The 12,967-nt window shown below is 60.6% G+C and overlaps 3 protein-coding genes and 1 long non-coding RNA gene across 9 annotated transcripts; 2 read left to right on the top strand and 2 right to left on the bottom strand.

Annotated features, from left to right (window-relative positions):
• Window positions 1–443: 443 nt before the first annotated feature.
• On the top strand, window positions 444–4,632 carry PAOX (polyamine oxidase). The gene is made up of 6 exons (XM_026089281.1): window positions 444–1,198; window positions 1,427–1,626; window positions 2,218–2,473; window positions 3,052–3,164; window positions 3,595–3,752; window positions 4,412–4,632. Exons 1-6 carry the CDS (start codon window positions 483–485, stop codon window positions 4,553–4,555), a joined length of 1,587 nt encoding a protein of 528 aa, XP_025945066.1. The 5' UTR covers window positions 444–482; the 3' UTR covers window positions 4,556–4,632.
• A 483-nt stretch (window positions 4,633–5,115) lies between these two features.
• LOC112977222 lies at window positions 5,116–6,157 on the bottom strand. The gene is made up of 2 exons (XR_003257356.1): window positions 6,052–6,157; window positions 5,116–5,686 (listed from the first exon to the last, which is right to left on the bottom strand). It is a non-coding gene; the product is annotated as an uncharacterized LOC112977222 (long non-coding RNA).
• A 76-nt stretch (window positions 6,158–6,233) lies between these two features.
• MTG1 (mitochondrial ribosome associated GTPase 1) lies at window positions 6,234–10,234 on the top strand. Of its 6 annotated transcripts, XM_026089288.1 has the most exons (11): window positions 6,234–6,360; window positions 6,435–6,499; window positions 6,845–6,949; window positions 7,044–7,124; window positions 7,347–7,403; window positions 7,712–7,802; window positions 7,944–8,005; window positions 8,520–8,616; window positions 9,006–9,087; window positions 9,475–9,587; window positions 9,792–10,234. In XM_026089288.1, the coding sequence occupies exons 1-11, from the start codon at window positions 6,234–6,236 to the stop codon at window positions 9,887–9,889; spliced, it is 978 nt and encodes a 325-aa protein (XP_025945073.1). In that variant the 3' UTR covers window positions 9,890–10,234. The 6 variants fall into 6 exon arrangements, 5 of the variants coding, with proteins under 5 accessions (XP_025945073.1, XP_025945072.1, XP_025945075.1 ...); XM_026089287.1 differs by having other exon boundaries at window positions 7,712–8,005; XM_026089290.1 differs by lacking the exon at window positions 9,792–10,234 and having other exon boundaries at window positions 7,712–8,005; window positions 8,520–8,621; window positions 9,475–9,566.
• A 575-nt stretch (window positions 10,235–10,809) lies between these two features.
• On the bottom strand, window positions 10,810–11,882 carry SPRN (shadow of prion protein). Its single transcript, XM_026089286.1, has one exon. It carries the CDS (start codon window positions 11,671–11,673, stop codon window positions 11,266–11,268), a length of 408 nt encoding a protein of 135 aa, XP_025945071.1. The 5' UTR covers window positions 11,674–11,882; the 3' UTR covers window positions 10,810–11,265.
• Between the last annotated feature and the right edge of the window lie 1,085 nt (window positions 11,883–12,967).

Here is a 12,967-nt window from a genome sequence, read left to right on the forward strand (position 1 = left end):
GGGGGCGGCGCAGCGGCTCCGCGCCGCCGGCCACCTCCACCTGCTGGAGGCCAGGGCCCGCGCCGGCGGCCGCATCTGCACCCGCCCCTTTGGTACGGCCGCCACCGCCACGGCTTCCCCCGGCACCGCCGGGATGGCGGAGTGGGGCTTCCCAGGGCAGCAAGCCCGCCGGCGAGGGGAGGGGGCGGCGCTGGACACACGGCTTCCCAGGGGATCAGGGCTGGCTGGGCTGGGGAGATGGTGTCTGCACCAGGGCTGCCCCAAGGATCGGGGCCGGCTGGGCTGGGGAGGGGGTATCTGCACCGGGGCTGCCCCAGGGATCAGATCGGGGGTGCGCCTGGTCCCCCCTTGCTTTGGTAGGGGCCAGGCCTGAGCACACCGGACCTGGGGTTTTGGGGGTGGGGGGGGCTGATCCTACTGCTTTGGTAGGGACCAAACTGGACCGGGCTGTGGGTGGCATCTGGTCACAGGATAAGGAAGGGATGCGGCTGAAGTGGGTGAGATCCGATCCCTCGGCCCCAGCCACTTTGGAGGGGATGGGGCCAACCCAGGCCGGGCTGTGGTTGTGCTCCTGCTGCTCCAGTAAAGGGTTGGTCTGGACTGGGCCGAAGCGGGTGCTAAGGCAGGGGATGGGGCTGAACCGGACCAGGCTATGCCTGCGATCCCACCACCCATGTAGGTCTTGGGGTGACCCTGCCCCTCTCCCAGGTTCGGGGCTGGCAGAGCTGGGGGCACACTGGATCCACGGGCCATCAGAGGGGAACCCCGTCTTCCGCCTGGCCTCCCGCTATGGCCTGCTGGGCCCCAGCGCTGCTGAGGAGGAGAACCAGCAGGTAGAGGCCGGAGGGCACCCGCTCCTGCCCTCTGTCACCTACGGCAGCTCGGGGAAGGTGCTGAGCCCCGAGCTGGTGAACAGCACCCGTGCCATCTTCTCCGACCTGCTTGACTCCACCCGCGTCTTCCTCCATGCTGATGGGCTCCCTGCTCCAAGTGTGGGCCAGTACCTCYGGGCAGAGATTGCCCGGCTGGCCCCCACCTGGGAAGGGGACGAGAACACCAAGCAGCTCCGGCTGGCCATCCTCAACGCCTGCTTCAAGCTGGAGTGCTGCATCAGTGGGACCCACAGCATGGATCTGGTGGCCCTGGGGCCCTTCAGGGAGTACACCACACTGCCCGGCCTCGACTGCACCTTCCCAGGGTGAGTGTGGAAGGAGAAAGACTTCCTTTCTCTTGACTTTGCATGGGTGGGCAAGCATGGCACTCAGGCATCCATCCCCTGTGAGAGCAGGAGGGTTGTTCTGGGAACATCTCAGCAGGGCTGCAGCATGTCCTGTAGGGAATTGCCCAAAGCAAGGGGGTCTAAGGGGAGAAGAAACATCTCTCCCAGTGCCCTGTACTGAGCCAAGTACTGTGTCTTCTCCTCCAGTGGCTACAGCAGCCTCCCTGATCGCATGCTGTCAGCTCTGCCCAAGGGCACCGTCTTACTCAACAAGCCAGTGAGGACCATCTCGTGGCAAGGGTCCTTCCGTGAGGATGGGGACATGGAGAAGGAGTTCCCTGTCCGGGTGGAGTGTGAGGATGGCGACTCCTTCCTTGCTGATCACGTCATTGTCACCGTCCCCCTAGGTGAGACCCCTGTTCCCCTTCCCTGTTTCTCCCACCGTTGCCTGGTCTCTATCCCACTTACCTCTTGCTATGACTGGCCTGGTTTGYCATGGCAAAGGGCCATGAGGTTACAAGAAGATATTCCCATCCTGTGCTGTTGGCCAGCATCACAGGAGCGGTTTTCTTACAGCTTGGAGCAGGAGAAGATCAGCCCAAGTCCCTGCCCAACCTCCCCTTTTCCACCAAGGGACCATGGGGAAGAGAAAGCCTCTTGGACTTGAGCAAAACCCAGACAGTTTGGAGCCCCAGTCCCCTCCCAGATTGCTGCATCACCAGACTTCCAGTGACACAAAGATCCCCATTTCCATTGTCAGAGGCAGGACTAGGGATACAAGGATCAGGGCAGTGATAAAGAAACCCCAGGAGTGGGGCTGGATAAGCACACATGGGAGGCAAGCTCTTGAACTTTTGTCCTCGGGCTGACGGATGCTTCATCTCACACTTCTCCATCACAGCCCTGGGCTCAAAACGGGCTTGGGAAATGGGCTGTGCCATGCCGTGTCAGACGCCAGGTGCCACAGTGGAAGGAGCCGCACGGTTTTCTGTCTGTAGGTTTCCTCAAAGAACGCCACCAGGACTTTTTTCAGCCTCCTCTGCCTGAACGGAAAGCAGAAGCCATTCGCTGCCTGGGTTTTGGCACCAACAACAAGATCTTCCTGGAGTTTGAGCAGCCGTTCTGGGACCCAGATTATCAGCTCCTTGAAGTGGTGTGGGAGGACGAGTCACCTCTTGCAGAGCCTAGCACTGACCTGGAGGCCAACTGGTTCAAGAAGCTCATCGGCTTTGTGGTTATCCAACCACCAGAACAGTACGTGGTCGTGTGTTTCAGCTGGTTCTTCTTGATATGGCACCTGTGTTTATCCGGGAGAAAGGCCTCCTTCCCAGCTTGCAGGGCCTGGTACCTGCCATGCTTGAGGGGGAGGGTTGTCTGGGCCTGCAGCAGAGCAGTGCATTGTGCTGTAAGATTTTTGCATCCTGAAGAACCTGGCTGCTAGTCCTCAAGGTCACCCAGTTACTTTCAGTGTTACTTACAGTGTTGTCTTCCTGAGTCTGCAGACAGCGAAGGCATTGCAGCTCAGGGTTTTGGCATCTTCAGGGCAACGTGCATAAGTATTGGGTGCTGTCTGTAGCGTAAAGCCAGTACTGGGTCACTGTCACTCCTGGCCTGTGGCAGAGAGGGAAAAGTGATGTTTCCAGAGGCTTTGTAAGGGAGGGAATCTGTTCCCTTTGGTTCTTGCCTACACAGCTGCACGCTGACAAGCAGGGTGGGAGGGCGGCAATGCCACTGGCCTTGTTCTCTGCTTGGCAAGAGTCCTCTGGCCCTTCTCTGTATGCAGACAGCTGAATCTCCCACTAGCTTGATGAGACCTCTCTTTTCCTTCCTAGGTATGGGCATGTCCTTTGTGGCTTCATTGCTGGGAAGGAGTCGGAGTACATGGAGACCCTAAGTGATGCAGAAGTTCTCAGTACCTTGACACGTGTCCTTCGTACGCTGACAGGTACCTCCTGTCCCACCTACATGACAGCTGCTTTGGTGGCTGGGTGCCAACAGGGTCAGGGAGGTTGCATGTCTGCCCACTCCAAAGGATTGGGGTTCCCCAAAACCTCCGTACAAGAGCCTCTCTCAGCCTCTGAGGCAGAAGGAAAGTTGTCTCAGGGGACATAATGTGCATAGGTTTCTGTGGTGTCCATGCCCTGGGCAGACAGCCTGCTGTGTCCCTCCTGTCATCCCAATGAAAATGTGAGCTGGGATTTCTGGGGACAAGCTGAATCATAACCAAAATTACCAACTGCTTTTGAATACGAGATCCAGGATGCGTCAGGGCCAGGAGAAAGCCTTCCTGGCCTGGCATTGGGGAGCTCTAAGGCCCAATGGCTAGGGACTCCTGCTTGGTGACCAGGTCTCACCTCTGTGTCCATGTGGTCCAGGGAACCCGCAACTGCCTGCTCCCAGGAGCATACTCAGATCCCGGTGGCACAGCGCTCCCTACACCCGAGGCTCATACAGCTACGTGGCCATTGGCAGCTCAGGGGAAGACATCGATGTGCTGGCTCAGCCCCTGCCTGAGGATGCGTCTGACCCCAGGGTRATTGCTTTGAGCGAGCGCTTGGCTGTGGGACGCAGTGGCCGTGGTGTGGATGCATGGGGAGCAGGGCCCACTGGATGCCTGCCCCATCCCCACTCCTCTGGCTGGCAGGACACACATAGGGCCAAACACGCATGGGCAGGAACAGGGTGCTCTAGGACTTGGGGGTCAGGACTTGAGAGCGAGGGGCAGGGGAGATGGCATTCTCCCAGTCTCCCTCAGTTTGGAGGTCCCTGCTGCTCAGGTTGCCAACAAACTCCATGCTCCTTAGCTCTTTCCACTGAGCTCCATGGGAGGGGGGGTACCCCATCCCACATGAAATGTAGGGACCTCTAGCTCCCTCTAACCCACCAACCACTTTCCAGCATCCTCGAAGCATAGGGTATTTCTCTGAGACTTTAGCCCTGCCTACAGGCTTGGGGGAGAAACCTCGTGTGCCTGCTCCTTGGTCTCTCTTACAGGGGTATGGGTGCAGAGAGGGCATCCCCCCATGCCAGACTGTAGAGAGACAAGGCCTATGGGCCTCTTGGGGTCATTTTAGCACAAGCGGTACGACCAACCTCACCTCTCCACCGGGATCGGGGAGGTTGGCAGGCAGGTGGCCGCGGGTCCCAAAACTCACCTCTAGCTCCGGTGCTCTCCATCCCACCTTGTCGCAGCCGCTGCAGGTCCTCTTCGCTGGTGAGGCCACGCACCGCACCTTCTACTCGACCACACATGGGGCCCTGCTTTCGGGCTGGCGGGAGGCTGAGCGCCTCAATGACCTCTACGGGGCCACTGAGCCGCCCTGCCCCACTCCCTGACTCTGATGTGGGACCTCAGGGACTGGCAAGTGGCACAAACACACTCAGAAGGGGAGAATAAATCCTTATTTTAGAGACCTGTGTTTGCAGCTCTCCCTTTTCTGCCTAATCTTGGGGATACAGGGGACCACTGGTCCATTCCTCCCACCTCATGGGGTCCCTCTGCCCATGTGGCCTCACTTGCACACATCCAAATGATGCAAGAAGTGCCAGAAGGGCAATTCAGGGCTGAGTAGGGGAAGGCTCAGCCTGCCTTCATGAAAAGCAGGATTAAACCTGTCTCAGCATCTGTGGAACACGCTCATGGCACCGACCTCACGCAGGATGCTTGTCCCTACCCAACTTTGTTGGTGTGGGCAGGCCACAGCTTTCCCCCGATAATTGCTCTCCCAAGCCATGACCCTAACTCAAGGACATGGAGACTCGGAGATTTCAGGAGGCACTGCACTGAATGGCTCAGCTCCTCCACACACCAGAACGGTGCCCTAGCAGGCACGCTGTATGACATGGTGCACACCAGCATGTTTTGTGCCAATCAGGAGATAACCAGCTCCAAGAAATCCCAGGATAGCGTGCTTTTATTGAACCAAAACAGCTCCATTACGGGGCTGTCCTGCAAAGGAGAAACTGCCCCCATGGGCGATCAGACGCAGAAGCTCGCTGGGGTCACACACCACCTTGTTTCCCCCCGGGATGCATGGGACACTCAAGCAAGGCCTCTCCAAAGGAGCTCTCCACAGTGCTTGCATGCCGAGATGCCCCCGCGCTTCCCCTGCAGGGAAGGGGCTACGGCACGGGGCTGTGCAGCACTGCTAGTACCAGTTGGTGCTGGCGATCATGTAGCGCACGTCGTCCAGCGGAGCGCTCACCGTGCCCGGGCCAGTGGCAGGGTGGGTGCCAGGTCCCGTGGTGGGGTGCGTGCCGGGCTCCGCCGTGGGGTGTGTGCCAGGCCCCGTGGCAAGGCGGGTGCCAGGTCCAGTGGTGGGGTGGGTGCTGGGCCCGGTGGTGGGGTGGGTGCTGGGCCCCGCGGGGGGCATGGTGGGGCCAGGCCCTGGCGGTGGGACCCCGGCGGTGCCTGGGGCGGTGGACGTATGTCCCGTGGGCCCCACAGGCCGTGGGTCTGCCATGGCCCTAGGGAGGAGAAGTGGGTCAGGCCCCAGTGGGGCACCACCACCCCCATTGCTGTGCCCTATGCAGCATGCCCCTCCCCTTCAGCCCTCCCCCCAGTGGATTGGCCCCTCCCCTGGGGTAAGCCCCGCCCTGCCCCATCAGCCCGGGGGGGGGGGCCTAAGCACGCCCCCTGCTGACTGGCCCACACCCAGAGTAAGCCCCGCCCCTCGCCGCCCCCCAACCAGCCTCCCCCCCGGCTGACCTGGGGCCTAGCCGCGCCCCCCGCTGATTGGCTCCTCCCTGCCGGCGCTGCCCCGCCCCGCTCTGCAGTTTGACCCCGCCCCCGCTCCCCGCTCCCCCCTCCCGGCAGCCGGCGCCGCTCCTACCTCCCCAGCGGCCGCAGCCTCTCGGCCCGGCGCGGCTCCGCCCCCTGAGCGTGCGCGCTGCGTCACAGTCCCCTCCCCGTGGCTGCGCCGGCGTCACGTGGCTCGGCTCCGCGCGCCTGCGCGCCGTGCGTCAGGCGGCCCGGAGGTGACGCAGCGGAAGCGGCGGCGGAAGCGGCGGCGCCATGCGGCGGTGGGCGGCGGCGCTGCGGGCTGCGGCCGGGCCCGCGGCCGGGCCGGGCAGCTGCCGGAGCCGCTTCGACTTCGGCGGTCGCGACGTGGCCTCCTGGTTCCCGGGGCACATGGCCAAAGGTGAGGGCGCCGGCCCGCCGCCGCGGGCTGCCCCCCCGCCGCCGCCGCCGCGCTCACCCTGCGCTGTGTTGCAGGGCTGCGGCAGATGCGGGGCGCCCTGCGCCGCGCCGACTGCCTCATCGAGGTGCACGACGCCCGCATATCCTCCGGCACGGCCCCCCTGAGCACCCGTTTACCCCGGCACTTCCCCCCGCCACTCCCGCTCCGTCTGTGCCCCCCCCTCCCCCCCGGGCCTGCGGTGCCCTCTCTCGGGGCAACAAGAGCAGAGATATAAGCTGGGACCCGAACAGCTCGCCCTCTTCAACCCCCCTGCAGTGATTCTGTATTCACCCACGTCTCAGCCCCCTACCCCTCTCCCACTCTTTATCAGCCCCTTATCCTCTCCACCCCCAGCTGCTTCCCTGTTTGTTCCTTTTAGCTCATCTCTTGCCCCTTACGCCCATTCCTACATCAGCATGCGGTTGCTTTCCTTATCGGCACTCACATCCCGCTGTCGGGTCGTAACCCCATGCTGCAGGAGGCGCTCGGCATCCGCCCGCACATCCTGGTGCTGAACAAGATGGACTTAGCTGACCCCCATCAGCAGCCGGTGAGCACAGGGTTACTGGGTCAGTGCTGGCTGGCAGCAACCCTGTGGGGCTGCTGCAAGAGCATGCCAGCAATGCCTATGTCCATCCCTTTAGAAAGTCTTGGAGCAGCTGAAGCAGGAGGGGTGCTCAAATGTCGTCTTCACTGACTGCCAGCGGGATGGCAACGTCAGGAAGGTAATGTGCCAGCAGCCCCAGGCCCTGCTGTGCTCCTTCCTGCCAGCACCCGAGGGCTGCAAGCCAATCCCCAGGACATATGTTCCACAGAGAAGTCTGTGTGCTCCACTGTGGGGAAGGTGACATACGACTTATGTTGCCAGCTGGTTCAGAGTGTTCTTCATTTGCAGCTTGGTCAAAGTGCTGTGTACAATTCCCGTTCTTCTCCCTGTTTGTTTGCAGATTGTTCCCCTGGTTGCCAAGCTGGTTAGCAACAGCCCAYGCTATCAGAGAGCTGAGGTGAGGAGCAGCAGTGAGATTGCAAGCGTGTGTGTATGTTGCTCTGGGCCTGAGGTCTCAGTGTGGCATCCGAGGGGCAGAGCTGGTACCTGACAAGCAGGTGATCAGGGAATCAGGGCTGGAGTTTGCAGGACATATTCTACTCTTTTTGGAGTTAAAAAGTGGAAATCTGCTGCGTTTATGCTGGAAACACAGGCAAAAGCTTGGTGTTTTCTCCTGATCACTGTTGTGACTGCTCATCAGTCCTGGCTCCTGGGGTGGATGGTTGGTGACTGGCTGGTCCCTGCACATGTCCTCCTTGCTTCCAGAACGTGGAGTACTGCATCATGGTGATTGGTGTGCCGAACATGGGCAAGTCATCACTCATCAATTCCCTGCGAAGGCTGCACCTCAAAAAGGGTATTTTCTGCGGGTCCCCGACTTGGGAAGGAGCAGCTGGCACGGCTGTAAAGAGGCTTCGGGCTGCTTCTGAGTCATGGAGCAGGAGGTGGGGGCAGAGCATCGCTTGGTTCTCTGACTCTCTCTCTCATTTCACTAAAGGGAAGGCCACTGCGGTTGGTGGTGAGCCAGGCATCACCAAGGCGGTGCTGACCAGAATCCAGGTATGGTCCTTCAGGCCCAGCTGGCTGGGTCAGTGCTGGCGTTGGGAAAGGGCCTCTGTGTCTGTGTTACCACATATGGGAGGGCTGGGACCGTACTGATGGGGATGGGCAGGTCTCTGGCGGCTGGCACCTTTGGTCCTGATACTCTGTTCCTGCAGAATCAGCTCTGATCTGATCTGTCGCAGGCTGGCAGTCTCCAGCAATGATGTGTGGAAGGGCCTGGTGGGATCTGGCATTCTCCTGGCTTCTGCTCTGCCAAGGATTGCTTTTGAAGGCAGCTTCTTTTGGCTAAACTCTGCCTCTTTCACAATAACTCTAGAAAATCTCAGGAGACACGTAATCCAAGCTGGTCTGTTTGGTGTTACCCAAGTCGCCTTTGCAGCAAGATCTCAATAAAGGGCTCAACACCTTGCTTGTTGGCAATGCCACCACCTGTGCCTGAGTCTCATGGTGCCAAGTTATTCGGCCACAGATCCCTGCAGCTTCCTAACAGTCCTGCCTTTCCCTGTCCCAGGTTTGTGAGAAGCCCTTGATATACCTGGTGGACACGCCTGGAGTGCTGCCCCCGAAGCTGGAGGATGTGGAGATGGGCATGAAGCTGGCGCTGTGTGGTGAGGTGGACTTTGCACCTGAGCTGGCTCTAGCCGCAGGACTGGGTGGGAGGAGCAGTCCTGGATGATACTCTGGAGCTTGTGAATGTGGCTTTGAACCCTCAGCTGGGCCTGGGGCTGGGTTGTGACTCCACCTCAGTGCAGGAGGCTGCCACTTGCAGGCCTTAATATCTTCTAGGCTAGTGTGCGCTGCTGCTGCTAGGGCTCTGCTTGCAGGCCTTGAGCTTTGCACGTGGCTTGGTGTCCATAGATGCCCACACAGACCTCGGGGAGAGATGGACTGCAGCTTGGCCAGGTCTCAGAGCATGAGTGCTTCAGAGTAAAGCCTAGCTGGAGTGATATCAGCATGCCTGAGGCTGAGAGAGCTGGGGTTTACCTGTCTTTTCCAGGAGCCATCCGTGACCACCTGGTGGGGGAGGACATCATGGCCGATTACCTGCTGTACACGCTGAACAAGCATCAGCAGTTCAGGTGAGCATGGTGGAGGGACTGGAGAGGAGCCCTCCTGTGTGTTGCTTCCCCTGGCACAGGGGTGCTTTTTCCCAGCCTGCCTGTGTCCCTGGGGGGGCAGGAGATGCCACAGAAGTTCATCCTGGAGCACTGGCGGATGCAGCATCCCAGCCCTGTCCTGTTCTTCCCCCAGCCCACACAAGTACAGAGGCTAGGATGGAGGACAGCAGAGGAGCTACTTTTAGTGCCTGCTTCCACAGGAAGAGCAGCTTTGAAGTGGGTGGTGGAGAAATGTCCTCCAGGAAAGGGGCGGTGGAAAAAAAAAGTGATACTGGAGCTGTTTTTGCCTGGTGCCATCAAGGTCTGGCCATGTGCCAGGGTTGGGTGGAAGCCGTGTCCCTCCTACAGGTACGTGCAGCGCTATGGGCTAGCTGAGGCCTGTGATGACATCGAGCGTGTGCTCAAGCACGTGGCACTGACCCTGGGCAAGACGCGGAAGGTGAAGGTGCTCACAGGCACAGGTGAGTGTGCGGGGGCTTTTAGGGCAGCTCCGTGTGTGTGTTGGGAGGGAGGTACCTCAGTCCCAGTGATGCGGAGCGGCGTGGGGTGCACAGGCCGTACTCCCGGTCCTTTCGGGATTGCTCGGCTCCAGGCTTGGTTGGCCGGGCAGAGAGCTAGCCGGAGCATCTGGCGCCTTCCTTCACATCCACCACTGCCTCCCCTAGGGAATGTCAACGTGACGACGCTGGACTACTCGGCCGCTGCCTACGAGTTCATACGGGCTTTCCGGGCAGGACATTTGGGCAGGGTGACACTGGACTGAGCCCTGCTGCCCCATGTGGGAGAGGGCCTGTGCGTGGGCTCGCAGAGGGAGACACTGTGTGTCCCAGAAACGATGACACAAGAAGCTCCTGGCAAACTCTGAAGGTGGCTGGGCATCCCTCTCCTCCCAAAAAGTCATGCTGCTGTGGGGACTGCCTTTAGCCCTGCGCGCCGCGTGGCACAGGACTGTCCGAACACCGAGCCCCGCTCCCGTGTGAGCAGGGCTGTTCGCGTATGAGCCCCGTTGTCTCCCACACAGCGCTGAGGCCACGTGGAGTTGGCGTCTCAGCCTGGAGCTTTTTGCACCCAAGCTGTGGTGTGTGATTAAAGTGGCTTCTCCAGTCTCTGCCTCCGCGGTGGTTCGTGCCTGGCTGTGGCGCGGGGCAAGGGAGAGCAGATGGTGAGTGGGAGCTCTGCGTTTCTGCCACTGTGCCTCAGCCCGTCACCTGAGCTGGAAGTCTCATTTCAACCCCAGACCGAGGCAAGGGGACAAAGCATACCTGATTGCAGAGGGGGTAAGACTGTGCTGTGATCACTGCCCTCACTGTCACTGTGCAGGGGGGCAAGGGGACCCCAGCCGCTTCTCTTGGGGACTACAGCGGCCATCCAGGAGGGCCTGAGTGTTGGTAAGAAAAGAAAGGGAGAGGGTGCTGCCTCCAGTAGGGCCAAAACCTTTTTGGAGACCGTTTCCTCTCATTCCCCACCTGGGGGGTGAGTTAATGCTGAGGTGCTGCAGGTAGGAGACCCCATCCTAGCCTTGGGCCTCTAGCTAGAGACCTTCAGCCCTAAATGAAACCACTGTGACCCAAGTACATGGGTTTGAGGCTGCTAAAAAAGTTTGTGCCAGAGTCCTCTGAGGGTCCTACCTCCCTGCCCGTCCTCACTCAGTCCACATTCAACCACACGTACTTTCTGCCCAGCTTTATTGCCACGTCGTCATCGTCAAAACGTTTATAAACCCGCGTACAAAGGAGTGGTACAAACGGAGTGCCCGAGGTGGCAGGGTTTGGCACAGCTGCAGACGCACGGGGAGGCTGTGGAGGGGCACACGGTGAGCCCGAGGCTTCCCRTGGGGTCCTGCCCCAGGGCGGGGGCACCTCCCCAATCGTGGGGGACGGGCTGGGGGTGGGAACAGCGAGTGCCAGGTTGGGACGTGGGCAACGCTGGCTCCACAGGTGGGCGGCGCGGTCCTTCAAGCCGCCGATGGCCCGCGTACGTGGCCTGCCCCTCAGCCCTATGGGGCTTCCTGCCCTCACAACATCCCAAAACAGGGAGAGCTGGACCGGGCACGGTTAGGGCCCCCGAAATGGCTGTGGGGTTTCTGAGGGTTGGGGTCAAGCCGCGGGCTGTGCCGGGCAGGGTGAGGAGCGGGGCCTGTCAGAGGTGGAGGAAGGCAGCAAGCGGGCAGAGCCAGGATGCGGCCCAGCCCGAAGAGTCCCAGGCTTGGGCAGCCGACGTCCATGAGCTGGCGGCGGCTGTCCGATTGGCATCCCCGTAGTCGGCGCCATTGTCCACGTCGAGCTCCCCTGGGAGCCTCGCCCTGCGCAGGGCGGCCCCCGCCACCACGCCGGCTGCGGCGCCTGCCGCGGCCGCCCCCGCCACCCGTAGGGCTGTGCCGGCCGAGCCGTAGCGGGGGGCCGCCTTCACCCGGACGCGGGAGGCCCCCCGGGCGCTGCCGCGCGCTGCCCCCCGGGCACCGCCGCGCCCGCCCTTTCCAGCCACGATGTCGCAGAAAGTAGCGGCGAGCAGCATCAGCGTCCAGCACGCCGCCGTCCTCCTCCTCATCCCGCTGCTAGGCCAGCTGGACCTGGGCACAAGGGAAACCTCAGGGTGCTCAGCTCAGGTTGCAGGGCCTCCCTGCTGACTGCCATCCAGGCGCCTGCATCTGGACCACGTGCCAGGCACAGCTGACCTGCACTGTACATGCAACACCCTGTACACAGGTTGCACATGCCCTTATGCATTGGCTGCATGTACACACAGCCCCCGGTGCTGGTTGCATGTACACACACACATGCATACATGCGTGCCTGGGCTGCACATGCCCTTGCACTCATAGCACCCCTTGCAGACATGCCAGTGCACGATTTGTATGTGAACACAGGCATCTCGGCAAGAGGTGCACACACAGACATACCCATACACACATACACAAGCCCCATGCACAAGCTGCATGTGTGCACATATGTGTGTATGGTCCAGGACACAGATCATGCATGTGTGTGTGCACCTGTGCATGAGTTGCATACATGTGCCAATGCGTGTGGTGCAGGGGAAAAACTCCGCACAACTGCGGGTGAGTTGCACTCTTGAACACATGCATGCTTGCACAGACACACACACACACATGTACATGTGCTCATGCACAAGTTGCATGCACATCTGCAGTCCTACACGTAGCCATGCATGAGATACAAGCACACACTCTTAAACATACCACTGTATGACATGCAAATGTGCTCACATCTGTGCAAGGGTTACATGGGCAGCCACCTCCTATATGCATGGGGGCACATGCAGACATACAGCCCTATATAAGGTCTGCACACACCCATGCATGAGCTGTGTGCACACAAACACATCTGTGCTCAAGCTGTGACTTGCGCACATACCCAGCCACGCTGCACGTGCACACCTGCACGGGATTTGCACGCACAAAGACGTTTTTACACAGGCTGTGCATATTCCCCCAGCACACTGATGCACACATGTACATAGTCACACACCCATGCACTGCTGCACATCCATGCACCTCTGCACAGGTGCACRTGCAAGCATGCTTGCCTGTGCACCTGTGCATGCCCTCCGTGCCCACATGCATGTCTTTGGCTGTAGGCACCCCCCCCAACATTAGTGTGTGCATGTGCACACGCACACAACTGTGCACAGCTCCATGCACGCACACACTCACGCATGTGCCCATGCACGCGCTGCACGCTCACACAGCCCCTGCGTGCCCGGGCTGCACATTCACGACCGTGGGCAAGTTGCACGCCCGCAAACACGCGTAGCGGGGCCTGCAGCCGCGCACCTGTGCATGGGCGGCCGGCGCCCGTGCACGCCCCGTGCAACGGCGCCC

This window comes from Apteryx rowi, unplaced genomic scaffold, assembly GCF_003343035.1.
Source record: "Apteryx rowi isolate R43461 unplaced genomic scaffold, aptRow1 scaffold_807, whole genome shotgun sequence".
NCBI lineage: Eukaryota > Metazoa > Chordata > Aves > Apterygiformes > Apterygidae > Apteryx > Apteryx rowi.